General features: G+C 40.0%; 1 protein-coding gene across 1 annotated transcript in view; it reads left to right on the top strand.

Moving 5' to 3' along the window:
• The window catches only part of FREM1 (FRAS1 related extracellular matrix 1), a 290,889-nt gene that overhangs the window by 163,397 nt on the left and 101,064 nt on the right, over positions 1-26,428 (top strand). Inside the window, exons 17-23 of the mRNA XM_064579475.1 lie at positions 6,314-6,658; positions 7,272-7,414; positions 14,627-14,820; positions 15,544-15,634; positions 16,947-17,114; positions 20,386-20,594; positions 23,351-23,444. Coding sequence (XP_064435545.1) covers positions 6,314-6,658; positions 7,272-7,414; positions 14,627-14,820; positions 15,544-15,634; positions 16,947-17,114; positions 20,386-20,594; positions 23,351-23,444 — 1,244 coding nt within the window. The remainder of the gene's footprint in view (positions 1-6,313; positions 6,659-7,271; positions 7,415-14,626; positions 14,821-15,543; positions 15,635-16,946; positions 17,115-20,385; positions 20,595-23,350; positions 23,445-26,428) is intronic.

Genomic DNA, 26,428 nt, shown 5'->3' with positions numbered 1-26,428 from the left:
GTGAAAGAGAGAACACAAGCAGGGGGAGTGGGAGAGGGAGAAGCAGGCCTTCCGCCGAGCAGGGAGCCTGTGCTGGGCTCGATCCCAGGACCCCGAGACCCTGACCTGAGCCAAAGGCAGATGCCCAAAGACTGAGCCACCCAGGTGCCCCTCATCCAGTTTGAATTCATTTTGGTGTATGGTGTAAGAAAGTGGTCCAGTTTCATTCTTTTGCATGTTGCTGTCCAGTTTTCCCAACACCATTTGTTGAAGAGACTGTCTTTTCTTTGGACATTCTTTCCTGCTTTCTTGACATTGGACATTCTTTCCTGCTTTGTTGGAGATTCTTTCTTGCTATGGACATTCTTTCCTGCTTTTTTGAATATTAGTTGACCATAGAGTTGAGGGTCCATTTCTGGGCTCTCTATTCTGTTCCATTGATCTATGTGTCTTTTTGTGCCAGTACCATGCTGTCTTGATGATGACAGCTTTGTAATAGAGCTGGAAGTCCGGAATTGTGATGCCACCAGCTTTGCTTTTCTTTTTCAACATTCCTCTGGCTACTAGGGGTCTTTTATGATTCCATACAAATTTTGAGGATTGTTTGTTCTAGCTCTGTGAAAAATGCTGGTGGTATTTTGTTGGGGATTGCATTAAATATGTTGATTGCTCTGGGTAGCATAGACATTTTAACAACATTTGTTCTTCCAATCCATGAGCGTGGAATGTTTTTCCATTTCTTTGTGTTATCTTTAGTTTCTTTCATCAGTGTTCTATAGTTTTCAGAGTACAGGTCTTTTATCTCTTTCATTAGGTTTATTCCTAGGCATCTTATGTTTTTTGTTGCAATTTTAAATGGGATTGATTCCTTAATTTCTCTTTCTGCTACTTCATTATTGGTATATAGAAATGCAACAGACTTCTGTACATTGATTTTGTATCCTGTAACTTTGTTGAATTCATCTATCAGTTCTAGCAATTTTTTTGGTGGAAACTTCCAGGTTTTCTACATAGAGTATCATGTCATCTGCAAATGTTTGACTTCTTCCTTGCCAATTTGGGTGCATTTTATTTCTTTTTGTTGTCTGATTGCTGAGGCTAGGACTTCCAGTACAGTGTTAAATGACAGTGGTGAGAGTGGACATCCTTGTCTTGTTCCTGATGGTAGAGGAGAAACTCTCAGTTTTTCCTTATTGGGGATGATATTAGCTGTGAGTTTTTCATATATGATCTTTATTATGTTGAGATATGTTCCCTCTATCCCTACTTTGTTGAGGATTTTTATCAAGAATGGATGCTGTTTTTGTCAAGTGCTTTTTCTACATCTATTGAGGGCATCATATGGTTCTTATCCTTTCTTTTATTAATGTGGTGTATCACATTGATGGATTTGCAAATGTTGAACCACGCTTGCAGCCCAGGAATAAATCCCACTTAATCATGGTGAATGATTCTTTTGATGTACTGTTGGATTCGATTTGCTAGTATCTTGTTGCGAATTTTTACATCCATTTTTATTAGGGCTATTGGCCTGGAATTCTCTTTATCAGTGGGATCTTTGTCTGGTTTGGAATCAAGGTAATGCTAGCCTTGTAGAAGGAGTTTGGAAGTTTTCCTTCCATTTCTATTTTTTGGAACAATTGTTAGATCTTCTTGTTGGATAGAGCCCGTACTTATGGTATAGTGCCCTTCTTCATCTCTGTTTACAGTCTTTGGTTTAAAATCTAGTTTGTCTGTTGTAAGTATGGCTACTCTGGCTTTCTTTTGACATCCATTAGCATGATAGATGGTTCTCCAAGCTCTCACTTTCAATCTGCAGGTGTCTTTAGGTCTAAAATGAGTCTCGGGGCACCCGAGTGGCTCAGTTGTTGTGTCTGCCTTTGGCTCAGGTCATGATCCCAGGGTCCTGGGATCGAGCCCCGCGCATTGGGCTCCCTGCTCAGCGGGAAACCTGCTTCTCCCTCTCCCACTCCCCCTGCTTGTGTTCCCTCTCTCGCTGTGTCTCTCTGTCTAATAAATAAATAAAAATCTTAAAAAATAAATACATAAAATAAATAAGTAACATGAGTCTCTTTTAGGCAGCATTTGTGGATCTTCTTTTATTTTTTTAATCCATTCTGATATCCTATGTCTTTTTATTGGAGCATTTAGTACATTTATATTCAGAGTGATTATTGATAGATATGAATTTATTCATATTTGTATTGTATTACAAATCCATTGTATTACCTGTACAGTTGGTGTTTCTGGAGATGTTCTCTATTCCTTTCTAGTCTTTGTTGCTTTTGGTCTTTCTTTCCTACTCAGAGAGTCCCCTTTAGTATTTCTTGCAGGGCTGGTTTAGTGGTCATGAACTCCTTCAGTTTTTGTTTGTCTCAGAAACTCTTTATCTCTCCTTCTATTCTCAATGACAGCCTTGCTGGATAAAGTGTTCTTTGCTGCATATTTTTCCCATTTAGCGTGTTGAATATTATCATGCCACTTTCTTCTGGCCTGCCAGATTTCTGTGGAGAGATCTGCTGTGAACCTGATTTGTCGTCCCTTGTAGGTTGGGAATTTTTTTCCCTTGCTACTTCCAGAATTCTTTCCTCATCTCTCTGTTTTGCAAATTTTACTACGATATGTCTTGGTGTTGGCTGGCTTTTGTTGATTTTGATGTACCTCTTGGATTTGGATGTCTGTTTCCTTCTGCAGATTAGGGAAGTTTTCAGCTATGACTTGTTCAAATAAATCTTCTGTCTTAGACCTCATTTCTAAATAAATTGTCATATCCAGAAAATCTGGAGATCTTGAAACCATTAGCTTTTGTGTTAGGGTGCTCACATCAATGGATGACCATTCATTTACTTACCTATTTATTTATTGAAGGGGGAGGGGCAAGGAAGAGGGAGAGAGAGAGAATCTTAAGCAGGCTCCATGCCTAGCAAGTAGCCTGATGTGGAGCTCAGTCAATTAAATTGGACACTTAATTGACTGAGCCACCCAGGTGCCCCTGGATGACCATTTATGAGTAACATCTTGTACTTGGCTCATTATTTAAATCTCAGATGCCATGTAGTACTCCTTCTAAATATACTCTTCAACTGATGATCTTGTCCCAGTTGGAAGACAAAATATTTCCTTCTCATTTCTCTGATTCAGAAAAATGTATTGAAAAACAGAAAAACTTAGTTTTTTTTAATATTTGGTAATCATTATGTTATTATGTTAGTAGCATTATGTTATTATGTTAATTATGATTATAAGGATAGTAGTTAACAAGGTAATAGCCTTAATAAAATAATATTCATATTGTATAATAATATAGTCCATTCCTTATAATGAGCTCAGAGGATTTAATTCAGTTATCCTCTTGGTATTCCTAACTATAAAGCAGAAAGGGAGCTCTTATTTATTATCATTTGTGATTAGGAATTCTGAAATCAAAAATGGAATGATAAATTCTCTTGCCTAATCCCAGAGGAGTAGGAGATCAGCTTAAGCCTGGGTATATCAATTAGGGTAGATGTTCAGGTGCATGTAAGGGAAACCCAGCTACAGTGATTAAAAAAATTCAAGAGTTATTTTCCTCATGTGACAAGTTGCCCAGAGGTAAGCATTCCAGATCCATGATGCCAGGAGCTCTTTCTGCTCTGACAGTGGTCACAAGATGGTGCCTACACCTCCAAACTTTGGGTCTGCATTCCAGGAAGGAAGAGAAGGGAAATGAAAAAAGTTATGTTAATTAATTTGCTCTCTCTAACAACTTTTTGCAGGAACCTGATACAGTGGGTTCCACTTAAATCTACCAAGCACATACTACCCCCTAGATGCAGTGGAGTTTGGGAACCTGAGTATTTTTTAATGGTCATATTGCCATTCCAAATAAAACTAGGATCTGGTACTGGTGAAGAAGCAGGAAGTGGCTACTGGGCAAGTAAACCTGTAATGTCTATTATACAAGTGTTTAATCGCTTATTCCAAGAAGGTTTTTAAAACAACCATACAGCGTAGGGAGACTGCTGGGGCACTTGCCACCAAGAATTGTAATCACTTCTGCAGAGTGAAGCAATGTTTACTAATACTGTAGAAATGAAGAGTAGAGTGGTAGCGCATGATGATGTGGCTCAGAGGAGGTAGATAATAGTACTAATATTTATTAAGTATTTTCTTTGTGCCAGATACTATACAAAGCATTCTACATACTTTATCTTGTATCAGCTTTATGAAATGAAGTAGTATTATTATTCCCACTTTACAAATGGGGAACCTGAGATTTAGAGAAGTTGACTTGTCTAAGGTCATGTACCTAGAAAATGGCTGAACTGGGCTTTGAACCCAGGCCATTAGATATTAGAGCTCTAGCTCTTGGGCAATAAGCCAGTGATTCTCAAACTTTAGCATGTGTCATACAGACCAATGGAACAGAATAGAGAACCCAGATATGGACCCTCAACTCTACGGTCAAATAATCTTTGACAAAGCAGGAAAAAACATGCAATGGAAAAAAGACAGTCTCTTCAATAAATGATGCTGGGAAAATTGGACAGCCACATGCAGAAGAATGAAACTCGACCATTCTCTAACACCATTCACAAAGATAAACTCCAAGTGGATGAAAGACCTCAATGTGAGACAGGAATCCATCCAAATCCTGGAGGAGAACATAGGCAGTAACCTCTTTGACATCGGCCACAGCAACTTCTTTCAAGATACATCTCCAAAAGCTAGTGAAACAAAAGCAAAAATGAACTTTTGGGACTTCATCAAGATAAAAAGCTTCTGCACAGCAAAGGAAACAGTCAACAAAACAAAGAGGCAACCCACAGAATGGGAGAAGATATTTGCAAATGACACTACAGATAAAGGGCTGGTATCCAAGATCTATAAAGAACTTCTCAAACTCAACATCTAAAAAACAAATAATCAAGTCAAAAAGTGGGCAGAAGATATGAAAAGACACTTCTCTGAAGAAGACATACAAATGGCTAACAGACACATGAAAAAATGTTCATCATCATTAGCCATCAGGGAAATCCAAATCAAAACCACACTGAGATACCACCTTACACCAGTTAGAATAGCAAAAATGGACAGGGAAAGAAACAACAAATGTTGGAGAGGTTGTGGAGAAAGGGGAACCCTCTTACACTGTTGGTGGGAATGCAAGCTGGTACAGCCACTTTGGAAAACAGTGTGGAGGTTCCTCAAAAATTTAAAAATAGAGCTACCCTATGACCCAGGAATCGCACTCCTGGGTATTTACCCCAAAGACACAGATGTAGTGAAAAGAAGGGCCATACGCACCCCAATGTTCATGGCAGCAATGTCCGCAATAGCCAAACTGTGGAAAGAGCCGAGATGCCCTTCAACAGATGAATGGATAAAGAAGATGTGGTCCATATATACAATGGCATATTACTCAGCCATCAGAAAAGATGAATACCCAACTTTTCCATCAACATGGATGGGACTGGAGGAGATTATGCTAAGTGAAATAAGTCAAGCAGAGAAAGTCAATTATCATATGATTTCACTTATTTGTGGAACATAAGGAATAACATGGAGGACATTAGGAGAAGGAAGGGAAAGATGGCGGGGGGGGGGAATTGGAAGGAGAGATGAACCATGAGAGACTATGGACTCTGAGAAACAAACAGGGTTTTAGAGGGGAGGGGGGAGGGGGGATTGGTTAGCCCGGTGATGGGTATTAAGGAGGGCACGTACTGCATGGAGCACTGGGTGTTATACGAAAACAATGGATCGTGGATCACTACATCAAAAACTAATGATGTAATGTATGGTGACTAACATAACATAATAAAATTAAAAAAAAACAAAACAAAACAAAAAACTTTAGCATGTGTCAAGAGGACTCTCCTGGAGGTTTAGTAAGACACAGATTGCTGGGGCTTACCTCCAGAACTTGCATTTCTAACGACTTCCCAGATGGTACTGATGCTCTTGGTTTAAGACCGCCCCTCTAAGAAGTGCTGCCATGTAGGATGATAACAATGAATTTAATAAAAATCAACATATTTTGTAGGCTTACTGTTCTTTAAGTTCTCTCATCCTTACTAGGGAATATGAGGTAGGTGTTATTATCCATTTTATAGACGAGTCTCAAACGAATTAAGTACTTTGCCCAAGTCTCACAGCTAATTAATGTTACAGCCAGTATTCAAAACCAGATCTGTGGAGGCCCAGAGCTGACTAAACAAGACTGTTTGTTTAAGTGAGGCAAGTATTGGCTGGTCCACTTTCCTCAATACCTTCTCCTCTAGGGCTGCTTTCACTACGGCTGTTCCCTCGGCACCCGTCATTCAGTCAGCTCCATCTCTGTTCTCTCCATCAGGCGGGAAAGGATTTCTCTTCACTGTGGCTGACCTTCAGGCTGGAGTTGTTCGCTATCATCATGACGACAGTGACTCCACCAAAGACTTCGTGATCTTCAGGATATTTGATGGCCATCACAGCATCCGCCATAAGTTTCCCATCAACATCTTGCCCAAAGATGACAGTCCCCCATTCCTCATAAGCAACATTGTGATTGAACTGGAGGAGGGGCAGACCATACTGATCCAGGGTTCCATGCTGAGAGCATCAGACATGGACTCCAGTGATGACTACATCTTCTTTAATATCACAAAACCTCCTCAGGCTGGAGAGATCATGAAGAAGCCAGGGCCAGGGCTGATAGGTAAGTTCTGAACAGTTAAGATTGTTGGTGTCAGAATTTGTACAAGGGTGGACATCAAGTTGATGAGGTAAGATACCATTATCATTCCCATTTTATGGATGGGAAACCTGATACCTGGAAAAGTTAAATTGATCTATTCAAGTCTGTGCATCTGGAGAGCTGAGCCTCTAGGTATTACATTATGAAAAATTACATCTGCCAAGCAAGATGATAGAACAAATAAGTTTGAAGAGAAGTGTTTGGCCTATTCTAAATTATTGGTAAAGTAATTTCATGAAAAACATTTGTTTATGTTTTATTAGAATAATTTCATAACTACTTCTTAAAGTAGTCAGGAGTAACAAAATAGGGATCAAATAGTTGGTGTTAGTTAAGACCGTTTCTTAAAAATATTTTTTGTAATGCTAATTTTTCTACCTATTTTAAGACAGGTGTAGCAACTTTAATTTTTCTGCTTATTATTTATAAGCTTTGATAAAAGTATTTAATGAAAAGTCCTTGAGTGCATACACCATACTAGGCAGAGAATACTTTGGAGATAAGTCCAGTATCTTTATACCCCAACATCTGGAAGATTGTTACAAAAGTATGTGCTGTTATGTGGACCCGATAGGCTATCCTGTCCCTGGCTTCCTTCAGAGGGATCTATTTAATGGCATCATTTATTATCGTCACTTTGGTGGAGAGATCTTTGAAGACTTTTTTGAATTTGTCCTGTGGGATAGCCATGAACCTCCAAATCTCTCAGTGCCACAGGTAAGAGGCCATCTCTGAATATTGCCCTCAAAGTCTTGTCCACAGATATCCATTCCGGGAGGGGTTATTAGAAACTGTGTAAAAGCAGGTTTTAAGGTTTAAAGCTTGAGAAACAATGGATTCAGCAAGATTAATTCAATTTCTTTGCAGCATGACTTCTCTACCATTTACTTTCCTAATTAGTTTTGTAAATTATTGTATTTGTAAAAACTCCGTGTAATGCAGGGTTTTCAAGATCATTTAACCATGGGGCCGTTTTATACAGAACAGCTCCCAAAATATGCTGACCTCATAAGACTTGAGAAAACACTGGCATTTTATGTGTAGTGGTTGAAGTATAGTCTCTGAAGTTACACTGCCCATGTTTCTCTCCTGTCCTTGACCTTAACTAACTGTTTGACCTGTGCCTCAGTTTCCTCATCTGTAAAATAGGTAATAATACAACTTCCTTATAGAGCAATTGTGAGGGTAAGTGAGATAATCATGTATAAAGTACTGAGAACTTTCTGGCACATGATAAGTACTCAGTAGACAAATTAGCTATTATTTATTGTTGCTTTTGAAGAACTATTAGTTTTACCACCACTCAAGTATATCATTTAAGTATACAGGATGCAGAAATAAGTTTAAGGAGGCATTCTCATATAGAAATTACAGAAAATGAAGTTAGTGTAGGATCTGGACAACTATAAACTGTAAAAGGGTAGACTCCATGTAAAGAGAGGATGGCTGGTGGTAGGGGTGGAAAGACAGCTGAAAATAAGTGATTACTTACTATACCCGGTTCTTTTTGCTATGATCTTGAGAACCAGCTCTAGAATGATGTTTTAAAAAGATTTATTTATTTTACAGGGGAGTAGGGACAGAGGGAGAAGGAGGAAGAAATAGATTCACTGCCGAACATGGAGCCCAGATGCAGGGGTCAGTCTCATGGCCCTGAGATCATGACCTGAGCTGAAATCAAGAGTCAGGTGCTTATCAGACAGGGCCACCAAGGCGCCCCTCTAGAATGATTTCTTAAAGCATGTGTCCCTATTGGTTATATAATGCTACTCAAAATGTCACAGTCACTTACATTAGCCACTGCATAGGTGATTGAGCTATTCATCTGCTTGCCAAGACAAAGGTAACAAAAAGGGATGATCAGGAAGAATGATGTCAGAGAGCCCAGAAACTGAAGGAACTAGGTGATCCCTGTTAGGAGGGAATAGAGAATGAATGAGAAAATTCTTAATTCATCTGCATATTGAATAACAAATCAATTCCTTTACAAATAACAACTCCCTCTTTTCAACAGTGTATTATATGCCATTTCTAGATTGCATTTTTGCTTGAGACCTTAGTTGACTTGATAATCTAAAATGGCATCTACTAATAGGATTTATTTTTAAATCTTCTATTGTATCTATTCAAACTGACCTGTTTCTGACTAGAATACCATATCACTTTTAGTGGATTATGTGTTTTTTTAAAAAATTGAAAGCTCAGAGCTGTGAATTGTGCAAGACTGTTGAATCTCAGATCTGTACCTCTGAAACAAATAATGCAATATATGTTAAAAAAAAAAAAGAAGAAGAAGATAGCAGGAGGGGAAGAATGAAGGGGGGGAAATCGGAGGGGGACACAAACCATGAGAGACTGTGGATTCTGAGAAACAAACTGAGGGTTCTAGAGGGGAGGGGGATGGGAGGATGGGTTAGCCTGGTGATGGGTATTAAAGAGGGCACGTTCTGCATGGAGCACTGGGTGTTATGCACAAACAATGAATCATGGAACACTACATCTAAAACTAATGATGTAATGTATGGTGATTAACATAACAATAAAAAACAAAAGCAAAAAAAAAGAAAGCTCAGGACTTCTTTTTCCTCTTCTGCTATTACATATTTTATACATCGTAGGTATAGATATATTTATATTTATCTCATATTTATAGATCAAATGGAGATGTGAGATCTCTCTATAATAAGGTAATGAAAACTTTATTGAAGCAGAATTATTTCTAAATCTTGGCAAATAAGTCAGATCAAACTCTGTATATCCAGATGATGGATAGATTTTGAAAGAAGAGGTCATAATTATATTTTTCTTTGCTTTCGTATTCTTAATCTTTGTTGAGAAAGAGACAGAGACAGAATCTATAAATTTGCTGTGTCTTCATGTACCACCTATTCTTTGATTCCTAAATATTCTCCAGCTCGGTCTTATGTACCCACCTCCATACCTGACATCATTACACATATGTCTCACCAGCATTTTATTTTATTTTTAAAGATTTTATTTTTATTCACTTATGAGAGAGTGAGAGAGAGAGGTGAGGGGCAGAAGGAGAAGCAGACTCCCCACTGAGCAGGGAACCTGATGCGGGACTCAATCCTGGGACTCTGGGATCATGACCCGAGCCAAAGGCAGACATCCAACCGACTGAGCCACCCACGTGCCTTCACCAGCATTTTAAATTCATCATGTCCACAATCCATGAGACATTTGGAATATTTCCCCCAAACTTTTAGAAAACCACTGTAACTAGAATCCCTGAAGTCCTCCCCAGCCCTTTTCTCCATCGAATATCTGTATAACTGGTCAGTCAGCAGGTCTTACTAAATCGATAAATTTCTCTCATGTGTCTCTAGCTCTCCACCGCACTGCCAGTGCTTTCGTTCCAATCTTCATCTTTTGGGGGCTAAATTATCGTCAGAATCCCTCACATCTCTTAAGAATAGAGGAGATCAGCCACATCCTTGTAACTGAGGACAATTAAAACGCATTAATACAGTGGCAGAGTGTTTGGTAACATTCCTCTGGCATCCATTTTTTTCCCCCACTTCTGACTAGTGGCAGCTTTAGCTTGGTCCTTCTCCAGATTATGGACCTACTCTCAGCTATAGCATCACCTGCTCCAAGAATCCTTTCCCAATGCCCTCCATTCCATAACTCTCCCAGGCTGGCTCAGCTTGTCCTTTTATATGATCTGATATCAAATAACTAAAATGTGAGGCCATTATTTGTTTTATTGGATCAACTGTGAGCTCACTGATGGCAGGAATCACAAATTATTTATCTTGTATCTTCCGACTTTGTTTCAAGACTCGAAGTAGAGCCTCAAGAGCTGCTTTTTTGTGTGTACCAAAATGAACTCTGGTTCTTTCCATTTTTCTTGAAAGTAAGAGAAAATAAGAAGACTGAAACATTTGGTAGGAACTGGGGAGGGAGTGCCATAGGGAGGAATAAGTGTAAATCTTTATTCTTCAGAGTTTCTAGGAATTAGTGTGTGCCTAACAACAAAACAAGTATTGTGTGTGTGTGTGTTGGTAAGCGTTTCTGTGTTGTAAACCCCCGATGTCATCATTGAAACTCTAATTTTTAAGGGACTTGCATGATCATTTAGTCTACTTGATGATTGCATCTTCAATTTGGACAAGTATCTAGTCATGTCTTACAGATAAAAATTCAGCAAAATCTAGTCACCAAAAATTAAAGTAGGGCACAAGATTGCTTAGGCCACACTGTTGGAAAACTGCCTTTCATAGAGACAGAAAGCAAGGATGTCCTCAGGTGAGACACGATGCACATAAAGCAGGAAAGAAGTTACATAAGCAGGGATGCCCTTTCCCTCCTCTTGTCCTTCTCTACTGAATGCTCGTCAGAAAGGTTGACTGACACACCAACCAACAGTGTGTCTACACATCAGCAAGAAACCCCTCTCTCTTTCTGTCTTGGTTGTCATTACTGTCATCAAATAAAGCCTCACCCGCTCAATTTGTTTTTGAAAAATATTTCCTTCTTTATCCTTCTCCATAGAGGCCTTTATAGGGCTTAAGCTGTAAGAGATCTTAAACCAGGAGGAAGTGATATTAGAAGTAAAATGGGGTGGTGGGGGGAAATGGGTGATATAGGTGATGGGGATTAAGGCATGCACTTGTCATGATGAGCACTGGGTGTTTAAAATAAAAACTTAAAAAAAAAAAAGAAGTGGAGAATGAAAAATACAGATAGATGAGAGAAACAGGACGAGGACTAAGAAATGGAGGAAGAAAGGAAGCAGATCCCACAAAGTCCTGTGGGTCAAGTGGGAGGAGGCAACTGGATGTGACTGGATGAGAGAAGAGGCACCCAGGGCATGGGCATTTGTCAGAAGTCAGACTGGAGAGTGGGGTGGGCAAAGCTAACTTGGGTAGTAGTTCCTGGGGCAGAGAAATAGCGCTGGATAATCTCAAAAAGAAGATGCAAGATAAAGAATCAGGCAAAAATCAAAGTGGATACAGAGAAAGGATCAAGAACCCAGGCTTGTAAGGAAGTCAGATACTAGCTGTCGGAGTATCATATATCAAGTCTGATTCTGAGGGTCAAGGTCAAGCTTTGTCATTTTGTGTACTGCTTTATCACTTTATATTCAGATTCTCTCTAAATCTGTTTGCAGGTGCCTGTGGCCATAAGTAGACTGGAGGGATGTAGGGAGAGTCAGCAGCAAGAGCCCAGTGATTGGGCATTAGGTTTTCATTGTCTGGGAATGGGTGTTCAATAATGTCTTTTTTACAACCAAATTTCAGTACAATGAGAATTCTTTATTTCTCTATGGAGCTTGTTAAAATAGGACTTTTCTTACCCACAGACACACGTACAATAATTGTTTAAACATGCATAAATATGTAAAGATACATCAACTTAAGTGATCATAAAGCATGTTGAAAAATGTGCCCACCAAGAATTACTACAGGGGTATAGAAAAGCATGCTTGTACATTCTTTTTACACAAAGAACACATTGGAGAATAAATTAGCATGGAAAATGGTCTCTTTGAAGGCACAATAACTATTGTTTCCATATTAAATCCAGTTTTTCAATTAAGTGGAGCCTCGCTGATGCACACTATGGCTGGGAGGTCCCATAGAGAATTTCTGAACTTTGTAGATTAGCAAAAAAACTGTAATTGGAAAAAAAATTGTGACACAGACTCCAGGAGACTGGAGAAATGACTGTCATTGTGTTCTTTTATTTTGATAACTGGCTTTAGTTTTTAATTATTGAAATGCTTCATAATGGAGTAGTAAATATGTTGTATGCTTTTGTAAAAGTAATGAAGGATGAAGACAGGGAATTAATTAATTGAGCACCTACTACTGGGTACTCACTGTGCTACTAGAGAGAAAAACTGAGCCCCAAAGGAGTAAAATTATCTGCCTCAGGGAGCTTAGCTTGTAGGTGACTGAGCTGATGTCCCAGGCTTTATCATCAAAAAGCTTAACCATGCTTTAGTTTTTGCTTTGTACATCAATTTACAAAGGAATTTTCTTCATTGTCAAATTAAGTATTGTGAACACCATTATTGTAGACAAAACTGGCATTGCTGATCTGTGCTTTGGTAACAATATTAAAATAATTAGAACCAGAGTAAGAATACTCTCACGCATCAAGCTGTGCAAAGATCCGTGATGCCAAACAAATGTCCCATTTTGAGAAAGAGTTAGTAATTGCCTTCTCGCTACAGTTATGGATTATTGGAAAAAAAATAAATGTGATGATAAAAGCTGTTTGGCAAAGTTGCCTTGTCCTCTTACATGATCCCAAACCTGTGAGTATGATTTTAAGAATTAAAAAAATCACAAATAGGCCATTTTGACTGAGTTAGCGAACACTGATGAAGTATCTCCCTGTCTACAAAATAGGATACCAGTTTTTGTGGAGCAATGGAAATGAACATAATATTTATTGAGCACCTACTGTGTGCCAGATATTTATCTACGTGGTGATATTTGATTCTCAAAGCAACTCTGTGAGATTGTTGTTGTTACACTTAACGAACCAATAAAACTGACACCCAAAAAGGTCGAGTGACTTGTTCAAGATTAATAACTACTGAGTGGTATACTCTGCATTTTAACTGTCTGTCCACTGACAAATTCCACATGGTTTGCACTAGGCTATGATTCTCCCTTTGTGGATATTTTAGTCTAGGAGAGACCGACATGTGAACTACTGAAAATTAATACAAGGCAATACAAAATAATAATGTTTGTTGAGGGATAAGCAAAATTCAAAAATAATTCCAACTGAGAAATTGGGCAAAGTTTTTTTTTTTTTTTAAGATTGATTTATTTCTTTTAGAGAGAGCAAGCACATGTGGGGGTAGGGGAGGGGCAGAGGGAAAGAATCTCAAGCAGACTCCCCATTGAGCGGGCAGCCTGATGCAGGACTCAATCTCATGACTCTGAGACCATGATCTGAGCCAAAATTAAGAGTTGAACGCTTAACTGACTGAGCCACGCAGGAACCCCAAGAAATTGGGCAAAGTTTTAAGAAGAACCCTCCAGGGTAAGAAAGCCTCAAGTTGCTGGAGAAAGCAGGAGAAAAGCATTGCAGATTGAAGGAACAGCATGATCCAGAGCATAGAGACCTGCTTGATAACTACAGCCTGGTATCTTGTGCTCATCTAGCGTCCTGGGTTAATGTTGAAAGGTGATACAAGATAAAGTTGAAAAATAGAGTGTGTCTAAACCGTGGAGGTCTTGGGTGCTATGCTGAGGAGCTTGAATAATTTAATCCCTCCTGAGTGGTTCTTTAGTTTTTTTGGGGAGAGGAATAACTGATTTGACTTGCATTTTTTTTTTTTAAAGAGAAGACTAGAGATATGTAAAGTCTAGATTAGGTATTGGAGTTAGGGCTTACAGGAAGCTGTTGCAATAATGTAGGGAAACAACGATGAGAGCTGGAGCTAGACCAGTAAGAGTGGGAATGACAGTTGGGGTGGGGGCAGGGTGTGGTCATGGCATAGGAAATTTGGTAAGCAGAAACTCTGGGATTTGGAGATGTGTTATGTGTCAGTGGAGAGGAAGGAACCAAAAGTCATGACAAGGTTTCTAGGATCAATGACTGAGTGGAGGATGGTAGTGAGAGAAAGCACAGGTTGTTGGTGCAAGGGAGAAGTAGAAATAAAATCAGGAACATATTTTGTGTATTATGTGCTTGTTCTATAGCATTCATGGCTGCATTAACTATAATTGTGATAATTCTATTCTTAAAATATAACATTAAGTGGGTAAGAATGTTCCATTTTTGGCCCATGTTCTTAATAGCTCCTGAATCATTTCAGTGGAAGTATATTACAAATGGGAGTTTTTGAAAAGCATCTTAACCATGACTGGGTGATTGTGGGGTGTTTTCTTTGGTGTCCTTTGGTATTTCAAATTAATGGCACAGGTAATTTCTTTCCAGGTGGTGACCATCCATATCACTCCAGTGGATGACCAGCTTCCAAAAGAGGCTCCTGGAGTTTCTCGGCATTTGGTTGTCAAGGAAACTGAGGTGGCCTACATAACTAAGAAACATCTACATTATATAGATACAGAATATGACAGGGAGCTTCTCTACACGATAACGACACCTCCATTTTTCTCTTTCGGCCACAGGTATCTCTTGAGAAGTCATCACCTGGGCTATTTGTTGAGGGTTGTGTCCAAGGACTGAGTTGCAAGTGTCCATGTACAGTACTGTGGTTCAGTTGCTCTGTTGGTCAGACATGAACTTGTATTCAATTCCGCATTTACTGTAATCTCAAACTTATTTCATACCTCCCTTCAAAAGCTGTATTAATTGGTAAGTGACCTGCCACTTATAGTGTCTTCAGCTTAGGTAAGCTTAAAATAGTCTTTAATCTTTTTTTTTCATACAACATTCCTTTTTTTCTAAAGAGAATGTTATTTTTGTCTTTTTAAAAAAAATTTATTTTATCTTTATAACACTATTTTCAGATATTGCAGGACACAAAATGGTCATATTCTATAATCCCAATCAGAAAAGTGGCATGAATATACCTGAGGCTTGTGTCATGTACATGATAGCAAGAAAACATTTTTTAGGATGAGAAGAATGATTCACTTTCATGAAATCAAAATAGAAAATTCTGTACATAGTTTCTGCAGTCATAAGAATGGCATTGATGATTCTGGACAGAAGGCTAGAACCACCCCCACCCCCACCCCCACCCCCGCAAGAGAGAATATGAAGATGGAACATTTGATTTCTTCTTGCAATGAGCATTTGTAGCTTTAGAAAATTTGGTTGCAGGCTCTTTGACTTAATGTTTCTTGCCTGGAAAATTAGCTGATGTGTTCTCCTGTATCTCTCTTTAGACATCTGGATGCTGGGAAATTGTTTATGGTCGATAGCATTCCAAAGCTGACCAAAAATCCTGCAGCCCCGGGGCTGAGATCATTCACTCAGGTATGATGCTATGCTGAAATGTTGACCCAACATGATGGAGGTGTCTTCTGAGAGAAGGGATGACACTCCTAGTGTTGCACTTGAGAATGATGGCCTTTGACATACGTCAAAAGTATCAAATGCTTGATGTCTACGTTCTTTCTGCTTGCAGACTTTTATTTAGCATGTGCCATCTACTTGACAATGCTTCATTGGGTTGGATATGATTTCAAAATCTTGTTATAATTCAGCACAGCTTTTTTGCATCATTTTACCAGTAGCAGGGCTCTGATTTACAGACCTGGTGCCTACGGTTTTATTCTAACACATTCAAGTAGTCTAGATCCTACCGTATTAGTTTCCTAGGGCTGCCGTAGGTACCACAAACTGAGTGGCTTAAAATAACAGACTTACTGTCTCGAAGTTCTGGAGGCTGGAAGTCTGAAGTAAAGGTGTTGTCAGGGTCGCAATTTTCTGAAACCCTGTAGGGGAAGCCTTCCTTGCCTCTTCTTTGGACTCTTTGACCTTCTTTGGCTTGTGGATCATCACTTCATTCTGCCTCTGTCATCCTATGGCTGTCTTCTCTCTACATGTCTCTCTCTTCTTATGAGGACACAAGTTATATTTCATGAAGGGCTCATCCTTCAGTGTGACTACACTTTATCTTAACTGATTACAGCTGCAACAACCCCATTCCCAAATAAGGTCATATTTTGAGGTACTAGAGGTTAGGACCTCAACATATCTTTTTTGGGGGAACACATTCAACTTACAATACCTACTACCATCCCAAATTCTTCACCAACCTTCTCCCCCTTCCTGTGGACTCTTCTCTGAATACTCCCCTGAGAGTCACAGTAATGGTGATGAATACTTAGGCAGCAACTACCCCTGTCCGTAGGGCTAATTCTGCCTAATCTCACTGTAGTTAGATGATGCAAATGAGTATGTAAACCCCATGTGCTTAGTACTATTATTTTATTATTTTATTTATTGTAGTGATAAGGAAACAGAGGCCTCACAAGTTTAAGTAACTTGACCAATATCACACAGCTAATTTGTGGTGGAGCTGGGTTGAAATTCACATCTCCTGTCTTTTATAGAGTTGGCTGGTGTCAAGCACTTGACATATTTACTTAATTTCTTTGTTCTTTTCCCTCCTGGTTTTAGAAAAAGCGATTTATAAAATAGATCTTTTTGGACTCTTCAAAGTGATGATGTTGGCATTTCCAGTGTTGGATGTCAACATGATGGGTCTCGGAGACCTAGCTCTCTGAAAGTCTCTGATCCTTGCAGATGGGCACCCACGTGTCCATCTTGATTTGCTTTGCAGCATGCTGTGAACCACATGAAAGTGGCCTACATGCCACCCATGAGAGATATAGGCCTCCATCCGGGACATGTCCAGTTTGCCTTTTCCATCAGTAACCAACATGGTGGCACTTTGCATGGGATCTGCTTTAACATTACAATTCTTCCAGTGGACAATCAAGTTCCTGAGGTATGTACGATGTTTGATGTGAAAGATAAAGAGGCGGGAAGACCTAAGGAAAGAAAAGAAAGACTTGAAGACTTAGTGGAAATGCTAACTTTTCTTTAGGCTATTTTCCAGAACTTTTTAATTTTTCAGCTACAGTGTAGGAAAAAAAGCTTGGGGAGGGGAGTCTTTCACCTCCCAAGGGTCTTTCTGTCTAAAAGGTGAGATTTTCCAGTTGCTGAATTTGGCATTATTTTCAAAGCTTTATCAAAACCTCTTTTCTTTCCGCTAAGTCTCACATGCTGATCAGGGGAAAGGGATTAAGTTATGGGTCTCTTAGCAACCGGAAGGACTTATTTACTCTCATTGCAGGCCAACTCTATGCTCGCTTAATTTTTCAAATGACTTAAGATGGGTTCTTTTATCCTCTCCCACCCCAGCCCCAGTGTTGACATAAATGGTCAAACAGTTGGGTCTCTTATTAAAACTGAACTACAAAGATGATGTTACCTTGTGCATCTTATCTGTGAGGCTGGACTTCATAATGAAAGTTTGTTCCAAACCCCGTCAGAGGGTTAGACTTAACTTGTGTGGCTATTCTTGGGCTAATTTTCCCCTCAGAAGTGGAAAGACAAGGTAGCAAGCAGAGGCATGAGAACCCAGACATGTCTCATCCCTAAGGAAAGAGGTCACCTTCCAGGTACCTACCTGGAGGACAACTGGGAGCCCTGAGGCTCTCTTTCCAGCTCCCTCCTCCCCATCTCTACATCTGCCCGAAGTTGGAGGGCAGAGGTCTCAGTCTGAGGGACCAAGGGGCTTACCCAACCCACAGAACTGTTCTGATAGAGCCAAACAATACTTTTAATTAATGAGTTGCCAACATTTACACATCAGGAAGTTTCATATCAAGTCTGGCTTTCTGGCTTCTCTTGAAAATTTGGGAACTCTAGGAACAGTGAACTCACTTACCCCCAGCAGCAGCTGCCTGGGCCTGCTCTCCAGGCTCCAAAGGCCCCACCCAGCTGAGCACACTCATTTACATCGCTGGCCTGCCCCCTCAGACCTTGGAACTTGCCATTTTTGGCAGAAGATGCGCCAAAGGGCTCACACAAAAGACAAGAGAATCTGAACTATATTCTTTGAGTCCTTCCCTGTCAGGGACCAGATCACATTCCCTGTGGAAGAAACAGTTTAGAATGTCTGTTAATTTGATTAGATCTTATTCAGACCATTCTTTTCTGTGTATGAGATACATGCCCTGAACTAGCCCAGCATCTAAAGAAGCCAAAGCTTTTTCTAAAACAATCATGGAGAGAAGTAGTGTTTTATGCAACGCAACCCAAACGTCTTGCTAGAGAAAAATGATCTGTGGAGAAAACGAGAAAACTAGAAATGGTGAAGTGAACAGTTACCTCTCTCATCTGAAGGTAGCTGGAATAGTTCTGAGGACTCAGGGCTAACGTGGCATAGTGGCTTCTTTTTCCTATACTGTATGGGACAAATGAAATCATACCTTAGAGAACTGAGAACATTAAAAATAAAATTAAAAAATGAGTAGCTCTAGTGAAACCAGACACGCGAGTGGTTTCCTGGCATGAAATGCCCACAGATATCTGAGTTGAGTAATAACCATGAGGTGATCTTAATGTGATGCTCACAGGAAAGCCCCAAAACCTAAGTACTAGGTTTGGGCAGAGACTGAAAAGTTAGTGATGAAATGAGCTGGGGCAAATTAGCCTTATGCTTTTATTTTTTGAAAGCTGCCTTAAAATGCATATATATTTTAAAACCCCAGAGTATAGCAGAGTATATCCCTTGGAACATTAGCAACTCGAGGTATTAATTGATGCAACTTGGAAATCAATGAGGCTAGCAGATATGGACCTTGTTTCAGAAATAATGCTCCTCTTTTAATAGGAATATTCTTTCTTTCTCCTACAAACAGTAAAAATGTAGGAGTAAGGCATGTGGGAAGGATGGGGGTGAGAGTCATTGTAGGGAGAGAAGAGAAGTCTTGTTTTATGTTTTCCTTTGCTAGTAGAGGTAGTTTATTGAAGACTAGAAGGCAAGTGTCTCAGGGTGGTTGGTCTCGAAATTCCCATGACCCAGGGGGGCTGCTTTGGGGCAGCTGCGCCCTGGTGGGCAGGAGGATAGAGCAGGGCTCTGACTGGAGACTGTGACTTCTCCTTGCTCACTTCCCTTTCTTCTGCCTATCTCCTACCCCCCCCACCCCCGCCCAGCTTTTTCCTCAGGAACATTCTCCTTTCTGGGAGTGGCAGCTGGTCTGAAGAGTGTGGCTTCTTCCTTCAAGAATGCTGTATCCTCACATGGGTGAGGCACTCACCTCAGACCTTTTGCAAGGGGACCTTCAGAGCCCATGATTGGTACCCTAACTCTATCTGCTTGCTTTTACTTCTGTGTAGTAATATGAATTTGGGAGAATGATAGGCTAAACAAAGTTCACCAATGTTTCTACTGCAGGACCTCAGAAAGCTGAATATACTTACACGCCTTAGAAATCTCCAAGGTGAAGATATTGTACATGACTGTTCTCAAGCCTTATTTGACCACAGAACACGTCTTGCCAAGTCCCAATGTACAGTAAAATATCCCAAGCCCTTCTTACTTGCTTTTTACTTTCAAATGAATTGTTGGTTGAGTAGTGGGTTTTTCGGTCATCAAAAGTTATCTTTATAGCTTCATTATTTGTCTGATGTTTGAATAAAATATATCTTGTGGAATCTTCAATCTCCAGTCTTCTGCTCTACTTCCATCTGTAAAATACTCATTATAATTGATACTTAGAAGCTCCAAACAATTTCCCAAATCTTTAAGAATTTTTAGGGTGAAAAAAAGGGATGGATTCTTTCCTCTAGGGGAATTTGATATAATTGTTGTTCGTTGTCTAGGTGAAGGTATATATGTATCCAGCAATGGTGGGTGTGGACATGATGATGGATGTTACTATTTTCTTTATTTAGCACCAATAGGAACTAGTTTGGTTGCTGTTTCCACTATAAGGGGGTCTGAGGTAAATGAAACGTAGATACTTTCACGGTTATGAATCTGCCTTGCTTCTTTGTATACCTCAATGCTTAGAATTGGAAATGTTTCGTAAAAAATATTTTTTAGCCAAAAGGTTCAGCTATGAACTTGTCCCCTTTACCACATCCTTAAAAAATTAATTGACATGCATGTGAAGGTGGTACCAGAAGTTTTCTATTTATTTAATGAGCTCAGTTTTCAGGGATAGTTCATGGAACAAGACTTCGAATGTTTTCTTCCTTCTTTTTAGGTGTTTACCAATGCCCTGAGAGTGACTGAGGGAGGTCAATGTGTCATCAGCACAGAGAACATTCTGGTTTCTGATGTGGATACCGAACTGGACAACATCTGCCTCTCCCTGCAAAGATTGCCTCAGTGTGGAAGGGTGGAGCTGGATGGATTTCCTCTAAACACAGGAGGCACATTTTCTTGGGGAGACCTCCGTGCCTTAAAAGTTAGGTTAGAACATTTCCTGGATTTATTTTTTGATATGCTTTGGCCTTCATCTGGATCAGTTGTGAGGCAGAGTAAGAGAAAGAAGTTTGTTCAACTTTTTCAGCGGTGCCAGCATGCCAATTAATACTTTCAAGGGTCAGTTGAAAATTAGAAATGACAAATTTGTAATTTCCCTCCAGACATTTTCTTTCCATCTGGCTTGTACCAGTGGGAATGACTTTTTGGATATTTGAACAACAGAAATTAATTACCGTGAATATTAAATTTGCTGCAACTGTACATATCACAAGAGATAGTAGCCAAACTAGATATAGACTGAAATGATCTATATGGCTAACCTATATAGTTGAACTTGGCTTTAAGAACAGCCAATTTCACAACCGTGGAAACTCTGGGATAAAATTCTGTTGATCAGTATCTTTATTTATTTATTTATTTATCTATTTATCTATTTATTTATTTATTCTTAAAGATTTTTTTAATTTATTTGACAGAGAGAGATAGTGAGAGCAGGAACACAAGCAGGGGGATGCAGAGGGAGAGGGAGAAGAAAGCTTCCTGAGGAGCAGGGAGCCCGATGTGGGGCTCAATCCCAGGACCCCGGGATCATGACCTGAGCCGAAGGCAGACGCTTAACAACTGAGCCACCCAGGCGCCCCTGATCAGTATCTTTAATGTAAATTTTTATTCCATTCTACTGGGAAGGGACTTGTAGGCAAACATGTAGGGTAGGCTGGGAAGGTATGGAGTAGTACTTGGTTTTCTGACAGTCAGAGAGAGAGCAATTCATTTCTCAAGGTCCTACAGCAGTTCCCCTCACCTTGAGGTCTTTCATTTCTTCTACCTACTGCAGTTCTATAACCGCAAAATTACAGAATTTCATAAAATGCCTTCTCTGTAAAGCAATGCAAGGTACTCAAAAGCACAGATCAGGTAGACAGATATACTAGTTGACTTATTATTTATAAGTTCAAATTGTAACTGGGAATTTTGACCTTTCAGAAGGTATTAGACATCAAATGCTTAATTCCACACTTGAAAGTTGACTAGGAGCTTGGATGTGCATAGGAAGATCAATTTCATCTGAAATTTAGTTTAGTTAAGTTTATTCATGGTCTCCAATATCTTGACCTTTTGTCACTACTCACTCCTATTCTCATTAAAATTTCCTTCTTTTTAGGGTTCTCAGCTCTTAGTTACATGTTAGAACAAGAGCTCTGTTTAGATAATTCTTACTAGGGAGTGAATGATGGATAGAAAAAAAAGTACTAGTATCTGCCAGCGCATATAATTCAAGGACTCTTCAATAGACTTACCATTATGTTTCCCCCCCCCATTTAATCTTTATAGTAATCAAGCCTGACAAGGTAGATGGTTGTATTCTCATGTTATAGTTGAAGAAACTAAGAGGTTGAAGTCACTCAGCCAGTATGTGGAGGAGTCTGGTTTTGAAAATTCTGTTTGATTCCATAGCCATGCCTTTGGATGTGTACTCCTAGATTCCACTTGGCCCTTTTAGGGGTATTAGCATGGTAAGATAGGATTAGTACATTATCACATACCTATTTTTGATGAAAATATCAGGGAGCATAGGAGGCAGTGTGGGAGGGATACTGGGGTTAGGAGGTGGACCTTCTTCACCATTGGAATGGAATCCCATTCTGGATTCCAAACTGGAATGGAATGGAACCCAAACCTGAGTCCCTACCCAGTGTACGGGTGAGCCTAGTCCTGAGTAAAATACCTTTTAGCCCCGGGATTTTTTCATATGTAAGTTTTATATATGTTTGATATACTTTTTTTTTTTAGATTTATTTATTTGAGAGAGAGAGAACGCATGAGCAGGGTGGGGGTTAGAGAATCTCAAACAGATTCCCCCCTGAGTGTGAGCCCCAAGCAAGGGCTTGATCCCAGGACCCTGAGATCATGACTGGAGCCAAAACCAAGAGTTGGATGCTCAACCAACTGAGCCACCCAGGCGCCCCTCAATATACTATTTTTATGTAACTTTTAATTTTATTTCCTAGGGCTTATTTCCTATCTTGAACAAATCATCAATAAGCTAAAAATTTGGCTCAATTCAACAGCTGTTTAGAACTTGCCACGTAGTGTTGGAGAGTAGATGAAAAGTCTTGAATTAGACAGTTCTGTTATAAAACTTGACTGAAAATTAAAGGAAAGTAGGGCCAAAGCTAAATCAAGGAAAAATATTTTTAAGTCTGGAGAGATTCGAAAATCTTTATAGGTTGAGTGAAAGAGAACTAGTAAAAAGAAGAGGGTAAATGGCAGGAGAGAGGCAATAAATAATTCATAGATCAGAGTTTTAGAGAAGAGCTGAATAGATCAAAAACACAAGCAGAAAGATTAGACTTAAAAGTAAGGGAGGAGGGGGCTCATCAAGATTCACAGTGTCCCACTTTTACCTGTCTACTGTCTGTCTCAATCACCCCCTGGCCCCAGCCTTGTGTTACATAAGTAAGCAGAACTACACCAACTGGTTCCCATTGCCACAGTGGCAACTTGAAGGACTGATTTTGGATTGAGGGACAAATTATGAATGCATACAACACATTTTTCCAGGGTGGAGCAAATTTTTTACATTCAGGGACACTTGAGTATTTAAGTATGTGACTTCATGATTATGTTTTTTTTGTTATTCATTTATTGACCATGTGGCCAAAGCCATGGAGGAGCTTTTGAGTCAGACATCTACTGTCACAGTGGCCTTGAGGGGCTAGTGGCAAATATCATCCCCACAGGTATCAGCATGATGGATCTGAGAGACTTCAGGATGACATATTCTTGGAGGTCACAGATGGCACGAATTCAGCAGAATTTGTTCTACATGTTGAGGTGGGTAGAAAGTTTCCTCCCTTGTTCATATAGAAATAAAGCATCTGGTTTGGAAGCCTTTTTTTTTTTTTTGAGAATGAGAGAGAGAGAGGGAGAGAGAGCATGTAAGTGGGGTGGGGACGGGCAGAGGGAGAGGGAGAGAATCTTAAGCAGGCTCCACGCTCAGTGCAGAGCCTGTTGTGGGGCTCGATCCCACGACCCTGAGATCAAGACCTGAGCTGAAATCAAGAATTGGACACTCAACCAACTGAGCCACCGAGCCTCCTGCTTTGGAAGCCTTTTAAGAGTTCCTGATAGAACTTGAAACATGTGGACTTCAAGAGCATACCTGCTATGTCTGAATGTCTCAGGACAGGCAATAGACAGCAAAGTTATATTGGTGAAATGGGCATACTGGTTTCTCTTTCTAATCCACTTAAAGATTAAACCACTCGGACCTCAAACCCAGATACTTAATTTAAAAACCAATTGGTTCTGTGTGTAAATTGATTCTAATATTTTTGAGCTGTAACACTCTGAAATATTTATTTAGCAGCTAGCATCACTGGGCTTTTCCCTCTTGTGTGGAAGAAGCCATGTCTTTATGTGTGTTGTGCCCCTTTATTAGTTCCTGTCCTATACACTTCTTTCTGAGACCTATTAGAAATGATTACATTCCCCCTTTTGACAAATGTTGAAAAAAATCTGCACATTAAGGTTGATGGGAACCCCTGAGCTTCTCTGTTGTGTGACCACTTCAGTCAGTAAAAAAAACTCACAGGATTTGCAGGTATTTATAGTTAGTAACAAAGGAAGGTCTGCAGAAAGAATTATTGTGCTCCTCTTACTTTTATCTGCCAAATTCTATTTCTGTTTGAATTTTGTCAGATCTTTGTGATATGAAATTATAATTAGTGATAATAATGTGTTTGTGTGACATTTTTATGGTTAATAATTAAGAATGATTACATCGGGCGCCTGGGTGGCTCAGTTGGCTAAGCGACTGCCTTCGGCTCAGGTCATGATCCTGGAGTCCCTGGATCGAGTCCCGCATCGGGCTCCCTGCTCGGCAGGGAGTCTGCTTCTCCCTCTGGCCCTCCCCCCTCTCATGTGCTCTCTCTCATTCTCTCTCTCTCAAATAAAAAATCTTTTTTTTTTAAAAAAAAGAATGATTACATCCATCTAGTATTTTTAAGAAGTAGAAGGAATTATCTCTGGCACAGGGCAGTAGAGGAGAAGGAATTAGCTCCATTTTATAGGCAAGAAAACAGGTTCGAGAAGTTTCCATGACTTGCCCCAAATCAATCATTTGACTGTGTAAACAGTCTGTTTGTTGTTACTTTTTAGATAAAAGGGCATGGCCCTTGGAAGCCAACCAGCAGTACAGGTAATTTTTGGACAATTATGTGTGATTGTTTTCTATCCAGGAGGAATGTTTTAAATTCTGTTGCCTTTGGACTTTATTATCCATTTGAAAGCTGAGGCTCTTTTGTATTTTGTAAGGTGGTTATCATGGATGTATTGGTGACATTCATCAAATAGAGTCAAGAACAGTGATAAAGAGGGTCTTTAATGAATCCACTCAGAGGACTTGAACAAAGATACTGTTTCCTAATAAGCCAATAGAAAATAGAATAGAATATGGCATTCTTTTTTGTTTTTACCTTTGATTAAATAAATAAATCTGAGTTTCTATTACCCCGTCCCTCTACCCTTTAAAGGAAAATATGAAAATAATTTCCTGTATATTTGTTGTAGAGTTGTTAGCCTGTTTAAATAGCAGGGTATTCAGATCATATATACATATTTATCTTCATTCATTTATTTACTCCATAAATATTTAAAAAGTGCCTTCTGTAGGCCAGTTCCTATGCTAGATGCTTGGGATATGATGATGAACATGACAAAGAAAGCCTCGTTCTGTTAGAGATTATAGGCAGGGGATGAAGGCAGATATTAAATAGGTTCTCACAGAAATAATTGATTAGTTAAAATGTGGCTGTGTTCTCCAAATGAGTGGGGTGCTAAGAGAGAGTGAATGGTAGAAGTCCCTAATGAGTCTGAGTTGTCAAAGAAGTTTGCCCTGAAGAATGCATGTGTAGTCTGAAGGAAAGAGTAGCCGAGCCAAGAGCTGAGGGCTGACCCTACAGAGCCACGGGGCAGAGAGAACATGCAGAGATGGTGCGAGGATCGGACGTGGGAGGAGCCCAGTGTCTTCTGGTGAAAAGGCAGTGGGGTGGCAGGGGCACCCTCTTGCATGGAAGGAGGCCCAAGACATCCTTGCAGCAGCAGCTCTAGGAAGACGCCGAAGGTCCCCATACGGCAGTGACTTGATGAAAGCCACACTTTAAAAGGTGAAACAGGTACATGATCTGAAGAGAAACCAGAGTTCCGAAAGCCACTTTTTGAAAAGATCCCCGTGGCTGAAGCGAGGGGGCAGGAAATGTGGGGTTGAGAGTATCCACAGGCCGGACTTGATAACTAAACGGGTAGCACACACACCAAGTTGCGACTGGGACCTCAGAGGCAGAATGTCTTTCATTCCGATTTAAAAGACTTGCCTTGGGCGCCTGGGTGGCTCAGTCGGTTGGGCGACTGCCTTCGGCTCAGGTCATGACCCTGGAGTCCCGGGATCGAGTCCTGCATCGGGCTCCCTGCTCGGCGGGGAGTCTGCTTCTCCCTCTGGCCCTCCCCCCTCTCATGTGCTCTCTCTCAAATAAATAAATAAAATCTTTAAAATACTGAGGGTTAGGGGGCGCCTGGGTGGCTCAGTTGGTTAAGCGACTGCCTTCGGCTCAGGTCATGATCCTGGAGTCCCGGGATCGAGTCCCGCATTGGGCTCCCTGCTCGGTGGGGAGTCTGCTTCTCCCTCTGACCCTCCTCCCTCTCATGCTCTCTGTATCTCATTCTCTCTCTCTCAAATAAATAAATAAAATCTTTAAAAAAAAAAATAAATAAATAAAAGACTTGCCTTTTGGGGGCACCTGGGTGGCTCAGTTGGTTCA

The sequence above is a fragment of the Mirounga angustirostris genome, unplaced genomic scaffold, assembly GCF_029215605.1.
Source record: "Mirounga angustirostris isolate CCGP_5_RB_7025 unplaced genomic scaffold, mMirAng1.0.hap1 SCAF_15, whole genome shotgun sequence".
Lineage (NCBI taxonomy): Eukaryota > Metazoa > Chordata > Mammalia > Carnivora > Phocidae > Mirounga > Mirounga angustirostris.
This window is presented reverse-complemented; position numbering and strand designations above follow the sequence as displayed.